Genomic DNA, 15,928 nt, shown 5'->3' with positions numbered 1-15,928 from the left:
GATCATCTAGTGTTATTCTTTGTTCTTTTAACAGGGAAACTGTACGTGTTCGGTATGTTGCGCACCCTCAACTCTCGAGTGAAGCTACGTGAGCGAATGAAGTCACACGACCTGGGCCGGACATCCTTGGAGAACTGGAGCTGGGAGCAATCCATGTCGGGGGGAAGGGTACCATCTTTGTTACGCGAGGTATCTAAATTTCATTTTAAGTCACGATCCCATATCTGAGGTGCATCGAGCGGCCAAACAGCCCTCAAAACTCAAAGCTTGTCAGGCGATAGAACTACTACCAATATTTTTTAAACTCAACATCGAAAAAATTGCACCGCAGAACACCTTGCTTTGCCGCACCGTAAATATTCACACCTCGAAAAGCTTTTTAAATTCAAACCGTTGTCTCTTTCTACAAACTGCCACATTTACATACTCTGTTATCATTCTCGCTTGTCCTCAAGGTCTTGTCTGTCTTGCCAAAGTATTGAAGAGTTCAACCAGTCGATCAGCTTCATACTGCGCCAGGGTCACGTTCTTATCAATCGTCAACGACTCAGTCAAGGCAGGCAATGTCGTAGCTCCATATCCTTGAAGAGAGTTAGTGTAATCTGTCGCCAACGGACGCAAATGGTTCGCACCAAGCCATTTCCCGGGCGCCACACCGAGATGTTTGTACCATTCCCTGTCCTTAATGCCTCCCTCAGAGATAAACCCCCGCTCGAAGGCCTTTAATTTGTTGTTGGCCCTGGATACACGCTTTGCAGCCTTGATGAGTTTGGAAATGGGGAAAGGACGATGACCGATTTCTTCAATAGAGTGACCAGCGAATTCATTGGCAGCATCCGTGTAATGGATGTCAATATCGAGATAACGTGTCCAGAACGCCCCTTCCGGGGGCTGAACTCCAAAGACGCCCTTGATCCAGTCTCGTACACGCCACCAAAGTTGATTTTGGTTCTTGCATTGGTAGCCAGGTGGGGCGAGACTCGCAAGAATTTTCCTAAATTTCGCTTCTGCTTTGAGCTTCTCTTTGTCCAGCTTGAAGCTAGCAATTTGCAATTTTTTGATTGAATGTCTTAGGGGCGCGAAATCCACAGCCTTCTTGGAAATCGACGACTGAGGAAGGACATTTTCAACCCTGTCATAAATGTAAATTCGACGTGACAAGAATCTAGAAACAAATACTGACTGGTCAAGGTATTCATCGAGCTCAAGGGCGTATTGAGTTGTGTTGAGCGGAACAATGATAGAATCGATCAAACGTAGCCCGACAAGGCCCAAATGTCTGGCAACGGCAACCTGTGGCGGGTCAGCGACACCAATCACCAGATTGGTGAGCCACGCACATGACGGTGGAAACCTGGATCGCCATAGACTTCCTGCCATCTCTGAGAGTCGTAAATGGAATGGTAGTGGTAGATTGCATCAGAAGGTGTGAATGCGAAGCCTTCATCAGAGCTTGCAACCTATCCAGATATAAGGCCCTGTAAGAGGAAGGAAATAACAAGCGCACCCCAAGTCGCTGCAAAAACACTGTAAAGTCACTTCCGCTCCCCAGAGGTAGAATGCCTGTGTCCGACGCCCGCTTCTTCTTCTCTGTCAGTTCGTAGGTCGCCAAATACTCTGCATCGATGGCGGGAAGGGGTGACAAGCCGTCAATGCTACCCCTGTATGGACCGTCATCCTCTCGTGCATCCCATAAAGTCTTACCAGGAATAGTGGGGTGTGGGATATCAAGAGCAGCCTTTTTGAAAAGATGTGCAAGTGATGGCGAAGCGCTAGCAGTCCAGCGCGAGCCTGCCACAGACACATCAACGTTCAAATAGGCCACAACATGCTCTGCGATCCAGGATGGGAAATCTTCTCCCCATTCGGTGCTACCAATCAGCCCGTACTGAAGGCATGAAGTCAAAAAAAGAAACGAAATGAACGGGAAGCCAAGTGCTCACCTCCTCAGCATCCCAGCTGGCAAAGACAACTACGACAGCTAGATCAGTTATTCGAAGCGGTGCGAATATTGAAAAAGATCACTTGTTCTCAATGGCTTCCAGCCTTTTCTTAAGAGAGAACCAAACCCTCGGATTATTTCATGGAGAGAGACAGTGCCACTCGTCGGGTCAGCTGCTCCCATAACCCAAGCATCACGGTGACAACCGATGACGACAACCTCGTTCTTGATGTGACCGGGAATAGAAGCCATAGTGTTCCAGATAGGAGTAATCTTCGTATCAACTGATCAAAAACGGCAGAGTCGTCAGAAAAACTTCTGCGTGACCCTTACATCTCTTACCATGGTTGACTAGTCTAACATGAGTGTCACTAACTTTCCCACTGACTCGCTTCCTGCCGTAAGAATCTGAGCCCAAGTATATGTCCCCAATCTCTTCAAGAAGACGTTCTGCATTCGCCCAGGATATGGGTAAACTGGGAATTTTCGGGATATTGCCACCTTCAGTGCGGTCGGAGTTCTCGTAGGCTGGATATCCTGGAGTGGTTGGATCACCAGGATAAAATGAGAGATATTGGACGCTTCCACGTTGAACAGCTGTTGGGTTCCTTGCTGGTCCTGCAGGATAAGGCGCATAACCATTCTTCACTGTAACGAAGCCATCATCGCGAGGGTCGGAGTAAATCAAGACGCCTGCTGCTCCTAGATCTTCTGCACCTTTCACCTACAAAATTCAGGTATCTGTAATGTAGATGGAATGACACCATAACTTACCTTCAGACCCCTGAAAATGCCACCGTATCGCGTAATGACTATCTTCCCAGTGAAGTTAACCCCTTGAGAAACAAGCTCTTCGTAGTCCTGCATAAAAGAAATAAGCTGCCAAGCTGCACGATTCCTAATGGGCGCTTACTTCCTTCAAGCCATAATTTGCATATACGAGCTGTCCAGTGACATCTCCATCGCAGCTAAAGCCGTGCCAGGTGGGAACAGCGTCCTTATATTTATGCGCTTCTTCGTCGCGAGGGTCGCCATCCTCCACAAGGTCGGCAGTCCAGATAGTCTCACCCTGAGATCCAAGAATCTGTAAACTACGATCCAGCGGCGTGTTCATTACTGGGTAATAGATGTCAATCCAAGCGGTCGGCTTGGATGGTGCATCAGACGTCGTGAGCAGAAGCGTCGAATTCCTCGACTCCGAAGAGCCAGCGGGAAAGATGGGAATTGACGAAGGTGCAGATATGCCGAATTCAGTCTGAAAAAGCTGAAGGAGTACTTTTGCGTCTTCGAAATCTTCAATTGAACCTGCAAGATGAGGGTGGGTCGCATATGCTCGTGATGCTGCGAGGGCACTTTCTGGGTTAGGTATGGAGCTAAACAACAGAGTCAGTTGCTGAAAGCTTCCCCTGTACTAATTGAACTCACAGAAAGAGTTTCTCGCGTTCTGCAGTCGTTAGGCGGTGAGATATATGGTTGTCATCCTGATGACCAGGTTCAGAAACATGGTATCTCCAGCCCGGGACGACGGCTTTAGCGAGGAGGAGCAAGACCAAAATCAACGTATATCGGAACAAAGGAGTGAATCTATGAGGGCGAGTTTGGCGTGAAGTCGAGTCTGTGACAGGACGAGGTATGTCGTTGGGCACGCGCTTGAGGACGTCCTCCGGCATATCAGTGTTCATCTGTGGGAGGGTCGAACGTAAGTCGTCGAACTCGCCATTAAAGTTGCTAATTGGGTGATCATGAGGATGCACATGGTGCTCGGCTCCGCAGCCTCGGCTATTATTTACTATGTACATGCTGGATCCACCATGCCTCTCCTCAATTTCAACTTCATCAGCAAATCAGCATTTACCTTACATTACAATGTAAGGTGCTACAATGCAACCAATCAGCACTAATGTACCAGAATTCTAAGCCGACCTTGCATTATCATCCACTGGTGTCAACAAATGTGGAATGCAGAGCAAGAATTTGACAAGTATGTAAGGTTGTGCTAACATTGGAAGGATATCACGAACCTTCCACCACTTTGTTTGCCATGGAAGGTCACGCAATCATTGGTCCCCCATAGAAAGTGCTCCCAGATATATAAACCTCAGAATAGCTCAAATGAAGTGAAAATCAATTTGTATTGAAAATAATAGACATGAAGTACATAAAGTGAGGAACAGCGTGACCAACAATGAAAATGGAAGTCGAATAGGTGGCAGAAGATTTTGAAGCAGAGTGGAAGGCTGACCAATTGAGAAACGGAAACAGGGGTACGAGATCCACAGATTAAAAGAGCTAAGCAATGGCGCACGAACCCGAAGTTCGCCACTATCTGTTGAGTAACGCCCGACCTTAGAATTTCCGGAGTGAGTTAAATTCAGTACGCACTCAACTTACCATCGTACGCGTCGAGTTTTTCTCTTCCCATCCTCGTTTGATTATCGTGACGCTGCCTTCGTCATTCGTGGGTGGTGTGGGGCCGTCATCGATGTGGGGTACTGGTGCCCGCACTCGTCACTGTAGCTCGGGTGGTGAGGTGAGGCGCCCGTCCCCGTAGCTGGGAGTGGTGGGGGCTGTCATCGCCCTTGGTGGGGTGGTGGTGGGTCGTGGGCAGTTTGTGGCCGTCCGTGCACCGTCATGGGCGGCCATCATCGTGGGCATTCGTTTCCATAGGCAGTTTGGTGGAGTGGTGGTGAGGGCAAGACAGGCGCTCAGCCTTCGGCCACGGGTGAGCGACAAGGTGAGATATTCCTAAAGTATAGATAGAAAAGGAAGGAGAATGGGAACTCGACTGACTGGGAGCATTCGCGGCCGACAAGCACGTCCCATCGCATATATGCGCCTGAATACCTGTAATTTGCAACAGTCAACGCATGTAGAACTTGGCATAGAAAGAAGCACATACCGTACGGCCAACGACAGACCTAGTTGTAGTGTGAATGCGTAAGTAAAAGATGGCTGTGGATTCTCGCTATGAGAACCTACCTCAGAGTCAGTACCTCCCCAACTTAACTTCCACAACTTTGCTTCTCCATTCCCGCCGACGGTTCGCCATAACTATTGCTAAGTGAGCGAGTCGGCTCCAGGTCGCTAGGACGCGCAGTTGGCACTGGGGATAGTCGCGCACAAGAATGGGAAAGTAAGCACACTGTAAGAGTGAGGGGGTGGATGGGGGCAGAGAGGAAGGTACTTGAAATAGTTTTTAAGTCGGACTTTGTCCTTTATGTATGATGTCACAGTTCGCGAACTATTAAAACTCCGCTTGAACTCGGAGTTACATAGAAGAGAGAAGTTGCCGCTGGTAAGTACGAGAGGGTGCATACTACAAGCGCTGGAGTTTGAGTCCACAATGCTCTGTAAAGATGACAGCTTCATGGGCTTGTACTTAATCGTGTTTTTCATCGAGCGCTGAGATTCAAATTGTATCCTTGCATGACCATAGAATATGCAAAATAATTTAGCCCTAGCTTCCAATGTCGTTGCAAAAATGCCATTGACCTTGAATCCCTTCAACAACTTTCCCCAATATTGGATGATGCCAAATAGTTTTAGTGTACATTCTATACTTTATACTATGATTATACTACATTGAGAGGTGAAGCAAAACCTCGTAAGGTTTTGCGAACCTTACAAAGACTACAAAGTGAACCAATGTTATTGTTGTTTTGCTGATGTTATTGTTACGCGTAGCGACTGTTGTATTGCCTCTTTCTCTTATCGTATTTCTGTACGAACGCGCCCTTGTTCCTTTGTATGGCACCGGGCCTACTACGCTTCTACTCAACAAGGTCATCCTCTGCGCCATCCTAGTCTCGGCTCTACAACCATGTAGAATTTCTACGTCGAACACTTGGCTTTTCACTGCTGTCGCACTCACCCTTGCGCCCAATGCCACCTATTGGACTGCAGTTTGGACCTCAAGATTCTTGAAGGATCCCGTCCTCGGTCCAGCTATGACGCATGCTTTAGTCTTGGGCCCACTGGTGTTTGTGCTGGCCACTTTCAGCATACACAATGTGACTTATCTGCTGGGGTTTTTATTCCTATCTCACACTTTTAACAGGACAGGATACCGCCGGCTCCCATCACACTGCGTCTTATAAAATGCGCGAGTATCTATGTGTCTGTCATTGGGCTTGCTCAGCGTTTATGGCCACGACTATCAGCCCTAAACATTATTTCCGAGAGCCAGATAGTGAGTCGGACTTTTTTTCGTGTCTCATAGTTGTTGACCGTTATCGTAGTTTTTGGCTTTCGCAGGCACATCGTATGCCGTGTGGATTATGAAGTTGCCACTAGCACTGAACAAAGACACCGTCAAATCGAGGAGACACATTCCCCGGCACAAGGCTTCATCCGCGTTGCAAGTAAAATATATTCTATTGATTGTCTTTGGCGCTGTATGGTGGTCCATATCGCCTCTTCTTGCTAACCCTGTCTTGCCTCACCCTCTACCCCAACCATTTACACACCCGACCTACCCTCTCCAGATCCTCTCTGCAGTGCAATCTGTGACTGGCCTAATTACAGTAGCAGAATGGCTACCACTTCCGTCTCAGATTGGAAACGATCAAGAAATGCATTCAGTACGCTATCTTCGCGCATCCCATTCGCTTTTAGGCGGTGTTTGGACGCGAAGCAAAGTTCAGACATTGGATGGCGTCCTTCCAGTCAGCGATTCATCTGGGACTCCGCTGGGTGATTCTATCTACAGCACTTTTGTGCTACAAGAAGCTGTACGCCTTGTAAATAGCACGGAGGTGGGAAAATCGGGAAAATGGTCAAATGTTCTTATAATGTGGGTTTATGCCGACTTCCTCTGCTACATATTTCAACAGGCTGTAGTGGCCTCGGCGCAGGTATCTCGGCGACATCTTTCATTCGGCATGATATCTCAGCGACTATTGTTGAAATCGATCCAGCTGTCTATGTGGCTGCACGAACATACTTCAGCCTGCCAGATCCCGGACCTGGAAATGTTTTTCTAGAAGATGCCCGATCATGGGTGAATCGGAGACGAGCTGACATTAGTACTGGCGTCGATGTCCCCCTTTTCGACATCGTTGTACACGATTGCTTCTCTGGGGGAGGTGTGCCTGAACACCTTTTTACTACAGTGTTCTGGGAAGACCTGAAGGCAACCATGCAGACGGAGGGTATTGTTGTTGTGGTCAGTGAGAGTCCTCACCCAAGAAGCTCTTAATGTTAATGTGGTCATACTTAGAACTTTGCGGGCATCATTCATTCCAAGTCCTCCAAATTGATCACAAATACGCTTGAAAGAAGCTTCCCTCAATGTCGAGCATTCCATGATATGTCCGAAGATTTGCCAGAGGAGAAATATGACACAGAATTTGTTAACTTGGTAAACCTCCCTTATCTTTCCGAGTCACCAACTTACTTCGCATGTATCGTTTGCAGGTTTTATTCTGCACGCTGTCGTCTTCACCTTTGACCTTCCGCCAACCGAAAAGTTCCGATTATCTCGGGTCGTACTTGCGGAAGTATGTTTTCGAAAGTCTTGTTGAGCGCGAAGTCAATCTGGCTTCGATACGAGAGCCCAATGAAAAATATATCTTAACGGACAAAAACAATTCCTTGGGAAAGCTACAAGAACAGCAAGGAGCACACCACTGGGAAGGTATGTCTTGTATCTTCAGTTTCCTGTGCACCTCTAAACGGCACTAGTTATGCGCCAAGTTCTCCCCGACGTCCATTGGGAAACTTACTAGACCCTGCCTTGGACTCCTGTTGGTAGTAGGATATATTGATGTCATGACAAGAAATATGGTGTGGCACATAAGTAAAGGTACCAACTCACAATGTGTGGGGAGAACACACACAAGGGGTCAAGATTATGGTGGTGCATCTCGCGATTGTGTAGGAGGAGCGTTTACTTTGTTTTCAAGCTCTAGCATCTGACAAAATGCCTCCGTCTGAGGATTGGTATACCATGGTGCTGGTAGGACGTTAAGACAGAAAAGCACGGCGGGCGCTTAAAAACTCACGTTGCTGATTCTTCGCCGCGCCCTCGTTCCCTGGTCCTGGAGCTGTCGGAATGAAACGTTGGTGCTCTGAGACAAGTAGAGCATCGCCAGTGACATTTTTTGAAACCCATTCAAACTCTTTTGAGACCATATCCCTTGCTTCTGCCTCTGGTGGGAAAGGCCGCTGGTGTCGTGTCGTCGACAGCCATGGGTGAAACGCACGCGTGATAGCGAGCCATTCTGGATCGAATGTTAGAAGTGGTGGTTGGCGAGATTCTTCGGTTGGCAGGGTAATTATCTGGCTCCAAGTGAGTAGCCAGCAGGAAGGACAAGAACGAAAGCTACCTCGAGAAATTGTCGATTCGGCAAACATTTGTCGAGTGCAAGAAATTTGGTGGTCGCACATGGAGGTGGAGGGAGTAGAGGAACTTCTACATCTTCCTCTTCATCGTCCAGCAAGATTTCATCAGGATTCCGAGGAATGTAATTTTTTCCTTCCTGGACTTGATCATCTTCAATAGATATCTCATCAGGATTTTGAACAGCCGCGGGGGGAAGGGGTCGATCCTGGTGAAATACCGTTGCCTCGTATCGGGCGTGTAGATGTGCCGAGAACCACCACTCCGGTTGCAAGGTCCTCAGAAGACCCATCAGAGGGGGTGACCCAAGTTTTCCAGAATTAATATCCTCTCTGAGGAAGCTTTTGCGACGTAACAGGCCCGCAAGATCACCATATTGTTCAACTGACTGCGGCCAGTCGTGAGAGAGGAAAATCCGGGGGGTTGATAACTACGAGGCAAATTCAGACAGGCGACAGAAAAAATGAAGATAAACAAACCAGAGACAACCGCCTGACATTGTATTCTCGGATGTGGTATATGCTTCTGATGGAACTCGCGTCGTATGGCACCTTTTCGTGATTACCTACCACGCTCTGAGTGATAGAAGGGTCGTTTGAATATGGCTCACCCAATTTAAAATCGTGCATTTTGTAAATCCCAGAAGCACCTGCAATGCGAATTCCGTTGACCTGTACACATCCTGCATGACCCAGAAAGTATATATTGGGTGCTAGCCACCCTCCATGATATCTTGGAGCTATCAGAGGAGCCAGGTAAATCGGAAGAAAATCACATACAATTCCCACATATAATTGGATGCTTCATGGTTCCCTCCAATTACGATAGTCAAGATGGGGGCCTCTTTTTCGCAAGTGTAGTATCTACGAGGATCAAGTTGTGAGAGCCAGAGGAGATCGATCTATTTGACCAGCTACTTGTGAAAAGTTTGAAGAGCCTTGTACTTATTGGGGACAGCCATGCATTGCAGGTCTTTATAGTTGCGTACGGCTTGAAAATCTCCACAAATTAAGAGAAGATCGACGGTGTATCCATTTTTAAATTCGAGATTCTTAATGTGCTGATAGATGGCATCCAATTCTCCATGGCAGCAGCCTTCTATTGCTATCTGGTGCCCCACGTAAGTAGCAAGGTATCTGGTAGGACTGTGATATACCTTCATGTTGTGGTTGAGGTGATTGCAAGGTGATTGAATTACTGTAACGGGCCGAGGAGCTTATTGACAACAGCCGTATACAGAGCGCCTACATATCAACTTGGCAAGCCATAACGTCGATACGTATGTCTGAGAGCTTGCGTTTGTCCTCCACCTCCACGTCTGGGACATCCCCTGGTAGGGTTTCATCAATATCTAGGCCAGATTGGCCCTGGGCTGCAACCACATTCAGTCCACGCACATCCCAGTCTTCTTTGCATCCTCACAGCTCGAGTTTACAAAGTGGCTGGGATCCTAGGTCTGTCTCATCTCCAAACAGCATCAGCAGTTCCTCTGCGAGTCATTTGTGGCGTTCTACTGCCACACCCAACATGGTTACCACAGGTTTTGTGCAAGGAGAGTCAACGCGTCATTGGACCTTCATGGTCAGTGCTCCTATACTTGATCTGATATCTGTGACGGCTCAATAATCTAATTTAGGGCTTTGAATGGGCCGTTCGTGATGTTCATAAACTACGAGACTTCGTTGAAGGCATAGAACAACCGTCTTCCTCAGCGGGGCAATCCCAGGTTATTGCTGATGATTTCGAAATTCTTAGACAATCCCCAGTGATGGGTGACAGCAAATTCAAGTTGGAAATAGGTGAGCCTCCAGCCATACGGATAATAACACCCACTAACAAGTTGTATAGCTCCTATCATGCGTGAAGGAAATTCCACGCCCTCTTCACAGTCCTTCCTGTCTCTCTACGTCACCTCATTAATGATGGACTACGCTCAAGGAGATTATGAAACGTCGGCTTCGATGATGGCGGGCATAAAATGCCAGGACGACAGAATTGGGGAGAGGGGCGCTCGACCAGACTGGGTGTGGGAGTTCTGGCAGAACAATTGGGTGTTCCGACAAGAAAGCGAAGTTTGGGGTAAGCAACAATGTTTTTTCACTTCCTTCTCCAATATTTACTTTCACATCAAGAATGTCCACTTCCTTCCCTCTCCAGTTTGTTGGAAAATCAAAGAATCCGTGAGACAGACTCCTTGGTGATCTGTGTGCAAATTCACAGTCCTATCGGCCCTTCAATTCCCCAGCAACCATCTGTATATTACGTTCCGCGAGATCTTCTCGATGGCCTTGAAGCTTCCCTGGATAATCCTAGTAGGTTTTGCGTAATTTGTCTGCAACATTTATTTACGCAACATCAATCTGTAGACACTGGTGATGTCCGTTTCGTATGTTTGGAGCGATTGGCGGTTGAGGCGTCATCAAGCCCGACGGATGCTACATCTCACCGCTCCGCATCTTCTGTGTCATCGCAATCCTTATTTCCCTCTCAAATGACAGCTCGCAGACGCATAATTTATGCTCATTCTGATATTCTTACACGGAGATCAGAATATTTTGCCTCAATGCTTTCGTCTTCATTTTCAGAGAATTCTGCCCCGACATCAGGGGAAAGGAAACTTTACACTGTTATTGTTGAAGAAGCCGATTACGAGACCATATACTGGCTTCTCAAGTTTTGCTACGCAAATTGGCTTTTATTCAAACAAAATGACGATCCTAGAGCTGCAGTTGATGGGGTAGGTGCTGGTCGAAGTGCAAAATGGCTCAACTCTGGCGACAACGATTGGGATTGGAAAACCTTTCATAGAGGTGGCAATGATATCGGCGATACACGAAGCATTGAAAGCGGCGATAGTCTCTCCCCAGGTGGCGGTATGAGTCGGTCTACAAGTGCTAAATCAGAGGCGTATCAGGCTGGCAGCACTCCAACAACTCCATCCCACATATCTAGCTCTGGCCCACGGACCGCACCATCCAAATCTATTACAAGTGCTTCTATCAGCGTCCGGCCTGTCCAGCCACCGTCATCCCGCCGTACTGGGCCATCCGGATTATCGTCCACGGGTGGTCCCAGCAGCCCCTCCTCGATACCTAGATCTAAAGCTGTTCCAGTCCCACCATCGACAAATTTCCCGCCATCATCACGCTATCCCGTTTCACCTAGCTCAACGAGGCAGTGTCACTCGAAGGTATCGTCGACACCAGACCCTCATCCTCATCCAACACCAGCACCAGCACCTGCTTCTGCTCTATCGATGTACCAAGTAGCTCATCGATACGCAATGCCAGGTCTTGCCACTCTCGCTCTGGAGCACATAATGTCCACGATAACACCACAGTCATGTTTTGCAATGCTTCTTGCGACCACAGTATGGGACGAGTTGCACTCCCTTGTGGAGGTGGGTTGTTTCCGCAAATCTTGATTTGATTGGCTCATTTCACAAAAGGATTACGTCATTGATAAATGGGATGAAGTATCATTATCAGCAGAATTTGAACAATGCTGCGAAGAGGTCGCAGCTGGAGAGTGAGTTGGCCGCCCAACTTTAGCGAAACGTTGCTCATCGGCTTTCATTCATAGATGGGGACAAGACGGTGGAAAGAATCTCATGGCCGTGTTCAGGCGCCTGCGCTCACCTGCCACAACGGCGGCATAGTCTTTGGCTGGAAAGGACCGTATATCCATTGACCACGCTATGATTGTCTATGGCATCATACGCAGACAATCTTATATCCGTTGGATATTAATGAATGACACATCAGTTGTCCATTGTTAACATGTCGAATCATCAACATCCCATTTCCCGTAGATGCCCCAGACGGCCTGATATCCTAAATGTCAATTCGTATGCCCATCACGAACCAGCTTACTTACCTGGTCGTCACAGGACTGTGGAAATTTTATATATCGACCGTGGATTGTTGCAGGCGCAGTCGAACAAAGTATCATCCAGTCTTCGCCCTTCTTAATGCCCCAAAGACGTGATTTGAGTCGCTACATTGGGCAAAGTCAGATAAAGTATGCAAGTCAGCGGCACAAAGCTTGTACTTACTCGGAGACCTGATCCTTTGGCAGCGCATCCCTGTACACGAGCCATAAGCAACGATGCAAGTCTTCCCTGCCATGTATTGCACTCGCCATGTCTACGAAACTCCCCCAGTATGGCAAACAGTCAGGTTCGCCGACATTGACAACCCAATATCCCGTCACGGCACCGAAAAGCCACTATAGAAGTGCGAACACGTCAGGACTGCAACCGTACTTGTACCCGAGACAGACCTTTTTTTCGCAACGCGTGGGTGATTCAAACAGAGTGTTGTGGATCATCGCTTGTGTGTTCTGGCAAGCGTCTCTCCAGTTGGTGAAAAATGGTATCTTCTGCAACTTGGCACTGTATTCTCGAGTTCCATGTGCCAAGCAGTGTTCGCTTCCCTGAGGCACGTCCCAATACACGCCCCGCTGTCTCCAGCCTTTCTTGGTCTTCGTGGCGTTTTCCTTGATGTATGGGTTTTTCCAAGATCCCCTCTCGTCCATTCCCTTGAAGAATTGGATCGTAAGACCTACGAAGCTTTTCAAACCCTATACTTAGCCACCTTTTCGTGAATCACCGGTATCTTGATAGACTTGGTGACGTTCAACACCAGCAGAAGTACCGGGATGGCGAAAAAGAGCAGGAACAAGAGTACGATCGTCACGATCGCTCGTTTCGTCCCTTTGTCTTCATCTAGGGTTACCGATATAAGTCTCGAATTTTCATTTGCGTAACTAATCAGTGCTTCAGTTGAGCTTGAACGCGACAATAGAATCCCTTACCTTGTCGCGTAGTTGGGAATGTGGTAAGTTCGACCACCCGATCTACAGAAGCATAACTTGTAGTGAGCATATTTCTATATACCTCCAGGACTACAGACCCATTATCTTTGGAGTTGCTCGAGTTTGAACCATGAAACGAGTATGATGGGTTGGGACTATCAAAAATACAAACGTTAGTTGAGAAGTTGTGGAAGTCCACAAAGAATATCATTTGCCTGGTGGAAATTTTCCTAGACTGCATTTCTGAACAAGTTTGGAATGTTTTTCTGGAGAATGAAGAATGGTTCTACAGGACCCAAGAGGTCGTGTTTGGAGTACCGTTTATATGACATACGCGTCGAGAGTGCGTCGCGCGCATGTTACGGGCTCACTCCGCGAACGTCGATCGGGCGATCATTTTCGGATACAATGTGCGGAATCAAACCATGCTTTGCCTTAGACCGCTCCACCTCGCTGCCCGAACGGCATTGAAGACGCGCTGCCTTGTCACCGTCGCCCAAGACTTGTCGTCCTTCAATATACCTGTCATAAACTTTGCAAAGTTCCGTGAAGCCTCGTCGAGTTCTGAGAAACAGAAAACTGCCAATGAGATTGTTTCAGCTTTTAGGGAGACTGGATTCATATACCTCTCAGATCATGGCATACCACAAGGTATGTTTACGCCTTCCATTGGACGACTGTTTCGTCTCACCGATCGTAGAAACGGTGAAGAACACGTTTAGGAAGGTGAGAGGCCTTACTGGGAGGGGTGCAAATTAAGGGCGCTCACAGTGTGGTCAAGAGTGCAGAGTTTTTCAAGATGCCAATGGAAACTAAGGTACGTCACCTATCGCAATGCTCGAGAGTGGCGTTTCAGAAGGAGTTTGCCAGTCGAAACTTGCATGGGAAGACCCACGTTCAAATCGTGGATATGTTAAGATCGGACGCGAACGTGTAACTCAGTCGGCGGATCCAGCAGAGATTGCCTCTCTCCGTGCTAAAGCTCCTGACTACAAAGAAACTATGGAAATAGGCAGGGATTGGGATTCGGAATGGAAGAATCAATGGCCAGAGGAGCGAGACGCTCCTCTATTTAAACGCACCATGTTGGACTTCTATCAGGTAGGTCCAGTGCCAAAATGGGAGGCCTAACCGTTGACCATCTTGCAGATTTGCCACGATCTTCACGCGGATGTCATGCGTGCCATCGCCTTAGGACTTGAGCTCAACCCAGACTTTTTCGACCAGAAGATCAACGAGCAATGCCACAATCTGAGACTTCTGTCATATCCTCCCATCAAGCGATCTATGTTGGAGGTTGAAGGACAAGCACGTGCTGGCGCTCACAGCGGTAATCCCGTCATATTATTGCCTTGCATTTGTTGACGTAGCAGCGCACAAGCAGATTATGGGACATTGACCCTTCTGTTCCAAGACTCCGTAAGAAAGATATTTAAACTAATTGTTGTTGCTCCATTGATTATTGCTAGGTCGGAGGACTTGAGGTACAAAATCCGCACACAGGTGCGTTTATTCCCGCCACCCCGATTGTAAGTCATGTCGTTCTCCACCTGGCCTGTAATCAACTGACACTTTTTAGCCTGAGACCATCGTTGTGAACGTTGGAGACTTACTCGCGCGGTGGAGCAATGATCTCTTGCGATCAACTGTGCATCGTGTCGTCGCACCTCCCTCTCGCTTGACCGAGAGTGACGATCAACTCGTGACCCCAGCTCGACAATCAATTGCATTTTTCTGCAATCCAAACTTCAGTACAGAAGTTTCTTGCCTACCCAATTGTGGAAAGGAGATGAAATACCCGCCCGTGAATGCGGGAGCGTACATTGTGGGCCGCCTGGCGGTGACATATACGTGATTATTCTGGCGAATTTATTATTTACAACGATGCGGAACTTCAGCTTCAGGATTGACATGTTCGTTCAATGTGGAATAAACGGAAGACTCTGTACTCGCATTGCTAAAACTCATCTTCAGAACCATGCTTTTCAAATTCAAATGGCTTCTTCTGAGCGGCGGACCACTTGTTGATGTCCCAAGATCCAGGTCCACGCATGGGCCCACTCGGCACGGAGGAGAGATGGGACTTGTACTCCTTCCACACCCGAGACAGAACCCAGTCAGGATCTTTCTCGTCTTCATCACAAATTTCGCCTTTTCTGAACCAGAACTTTTCGCTCTCGTCATCATCCTCTTCCTCCTTTTCCTTCAAGTCCGCCTTGACTTCGTCCCTTTCCTCCTTGTCCTCAATACTTTCGATGAATTCATTCAAACGCGCCTTCTCTAGAGCGAGGTCCTCTTCGGTTTTATCCTTGAATAAACGTCTAGCGATCGCCCTCGCCAACTTCGCGTAGTCAGAGTTGCAGCTACAGCTCTCCATCATCTCCCCAAACGAGGCAATAGTTTTGAGAAGATTTTCCAAGCTCGGGAATTCAGCGGGGTTGAGTCGTCCAGCTTTCTGGAGGCCACGTAGGACTGCGACGGCAGAAGCGCCATAAACCTTGTTCGTAACCTGCACGCGCTCCCCGTCGTCACACTCTGCAAAGAAAGAAAAACACATTATCATCGTATATGCGCTTTTGATTCAATGTGAAGAGAACTAACGCGTCCATGTGCCCTCCATTTCCGCAAAAACGGAAAGTCCTTCAAGAATGCTGTAGGCCTCATCCCAGTCTTTCTTGATGATCTTGGCGTGCAATGTTGCAAGGTTTTTGTCGACCAGGTCCAGAATTGCGTACGCATAAAAATCTAACGGAAAAACGCGTCAAAGACGCGTTCAAATTGTGAACAAACCATTGTAGATGTACATGTTGGCTTTTGTCGTCATAAAGCTT

General features: G+C 47.8%; 8 protein-coding genes across 8 annotated transcripts; 3 read left to right on the top strand and 5 right to left on the bottom strand.

Moving 5' to 3' along the window:
- Positions 1–450: 450 nt before the first annotated feature.
- Positions 451–3,344, bottom strand: LACBIDRAFT_245820 (uncharacterized protein; the record flags this gene model as incomplete). Its single annotated transcript, XM_001876578.1, has 12 exons — positions 451–881; positions 981–1,092; positions 1,180–1,293; positions 1,341–1,452; positions 1,500–1,563; positions 1,672–1,888; positions 1,944–1,972; positions 2,026–2,226; positions 2,285–2,666; positions 2,717–2,803; positions 2,856–3,089; positions 3,219–3,344. Coding segments are annotated over 12 exons (2,109 nt in total), but the record flags the coding sequence as incomplete, so codon positions are not given.
- A 1,106-nt stretch (positions 3,345–4,450) lies between these two features.
- Positions 4,451–4,765, bottom strand: LACBIDRAFT_311660 (uncharacterized protein; the record flags this gene model as incomplete). Its single annotated transcript, XM_001876577.1, has 2 exons — positions 4,451–4,687; positions 4,733–4,765. 2 exons carry the CDS (start codon positions 4,763–4,765, stop codon positions 4,451–4,453), a joined length of 270 nt encoding a protein of 89 aa, XP_001876612.1.
- An 842-nt stretch (positions 4,766–5,607) lies between these two features.
- On the top strand, positions 5,608–7,668 carry LACBIDRAFT_311659 (spermidine synthase; the record flags this gene model as incomplete). The annotated part of the gene is made up of 7 exons (XM_001877028.1): positions 5,608–5,952; positions 6,000–6,131; positions 6,181–6,734; positions 6,782–7,106; positions 7,161–7,301; positions 7,358–7,577; positions 7,625–7,668. 7 exons carry the CDS (start codon positions 5,608–5,610, stop codon positions 7,666–7,668), a joined length of 1,761 nt encoding a protein of 586 aa, XP_001877063.1.
- A 150-nt stretch (positions 7,669–7,818) lies between these two features.
- Positions 7,819–9,393, bottom strand: LACBIDRAFT_143120 (uncharacterized protein; the record flags this gene model as incomplete). The annotated part of the gene is made up of 7 exons (XM_001876576.1): positions 7,819–7,895; positions 7,945–8,221; positions 8,269–8,712; positions 8,762–8,847; positions 8,893–9,014; positions 9,062–9,145; positions 9,200–9,393. Coding segments are annotated over 7 exons (1,284 nt in total), but the record flags the coding sequence as incomplete, so codon positions are not given.
- On the top strand, positions 9,367–12,280 carry LACBIDRAFT_292833 (uncharacterized protein; the record flags this gene model as incomplete). Its single annotated transcript, XM_001877027.1, has 9 exons — positions 9,367–9,402; positions 9,512–9,561; positions 9,707–9,863; positions 9,919–10,081; positions 10,131–10,361; positions 10,415–10,594; positions 10,649–11,682; positions 11,731–11,810; positions 11,865–12,280. The coding sequence occupies 9 exons, from the start codon at positions 9,367–9,369 to the stop codon at positions 11,938–11,940; spliced, it is 2,007 nt and encodes a 668-aa protein (XP_001877062.1). The 3' UTR covers positions 11,941–12,280.
- A 734-nt stretch (positions 12,281–13,014) lies between these two features.
- Positions 13,015–13,338, bottom strand: LACBIDRAFT_311655 (uncharacterized protein; the record flags this gene model as incomplete). The annotated part of the gene is made up of 3 exons (XM_001876575.1): positions 13,015–13,049; positions 13,098–13,252; positions 13,313–13,338. 3 exons carry the CDS (start codon positions 13,336–13,338, stop codon positions 13,015–13,017), a joined length of 216 nt encoding a protein of 71 aa, XP_001876610.1.
- Positions 13,339–13,522: 184 nt separating this feature from the next.
- On the top strand, positions 13,523–14,952 carry LACBIDRAFT_245857 (uncharacterized protein; the record flags this gene model as incomplete). The annotated part of the gene is made up of 8 exons (XM_001877026.1): positions 13,523–13,748; positions 13,798–13,823; positions 13,879–13,914; positions 13,968–14,198; positions 14,247–14,427; positions 14,479–14,516; positions 14,567–14,626; positions 14,677–14,952. The coding sequence occupies 8 exons, from the start codon at positions 13,523–13,525 to the stop codon at positions 14,950–14,952; spliced, it is 1,074 nt and encodes a 357-aa protein (XP_001877061.1).
- A 102-nt stretch (positions 14,953–15,054) lies between these two features.
- LACBIDRAFT_311653 (uncharacterized protein) lies at positions 15,055–15,921 on the bottom strand (the record flags this gene model as incomplete). The annotated part of the gene is made up of 3 exons (XM_001876574.1): positions 15,055–15,632; positions 15,699–15,842; positions 15,888–15,921. The coding sequence occupies 3 exons, from the start codon at positions 15,919–15,921 to the stop codon at positions 15,055–15,057; spliced, it is 756 nt and encodes a 251-aa protein (XP_001876609.1).
- Positions 15,922–15,928: the final 7 nt, after the last annotated feature.

Source organism: Laccaria bicolor, genomic scaffold, assembly GCF_000143565.1.
Source record: "Laccaria bicolor S238N-H82 LACBIscaffold_4 genomic scaffold, whole genome shotgun sequence".
Lineage (NCBI taxonomy): Eukaryota > Fungi > Basidiomycota > Agaricomycetes > Agaricales > Hydnangiaceae > Laccaria > Laccaria bicolor.
Note: the sequence above shows the minus strand (reverse complement) of the source record. Positions and strands in the feature narration are given on the sequence as shown.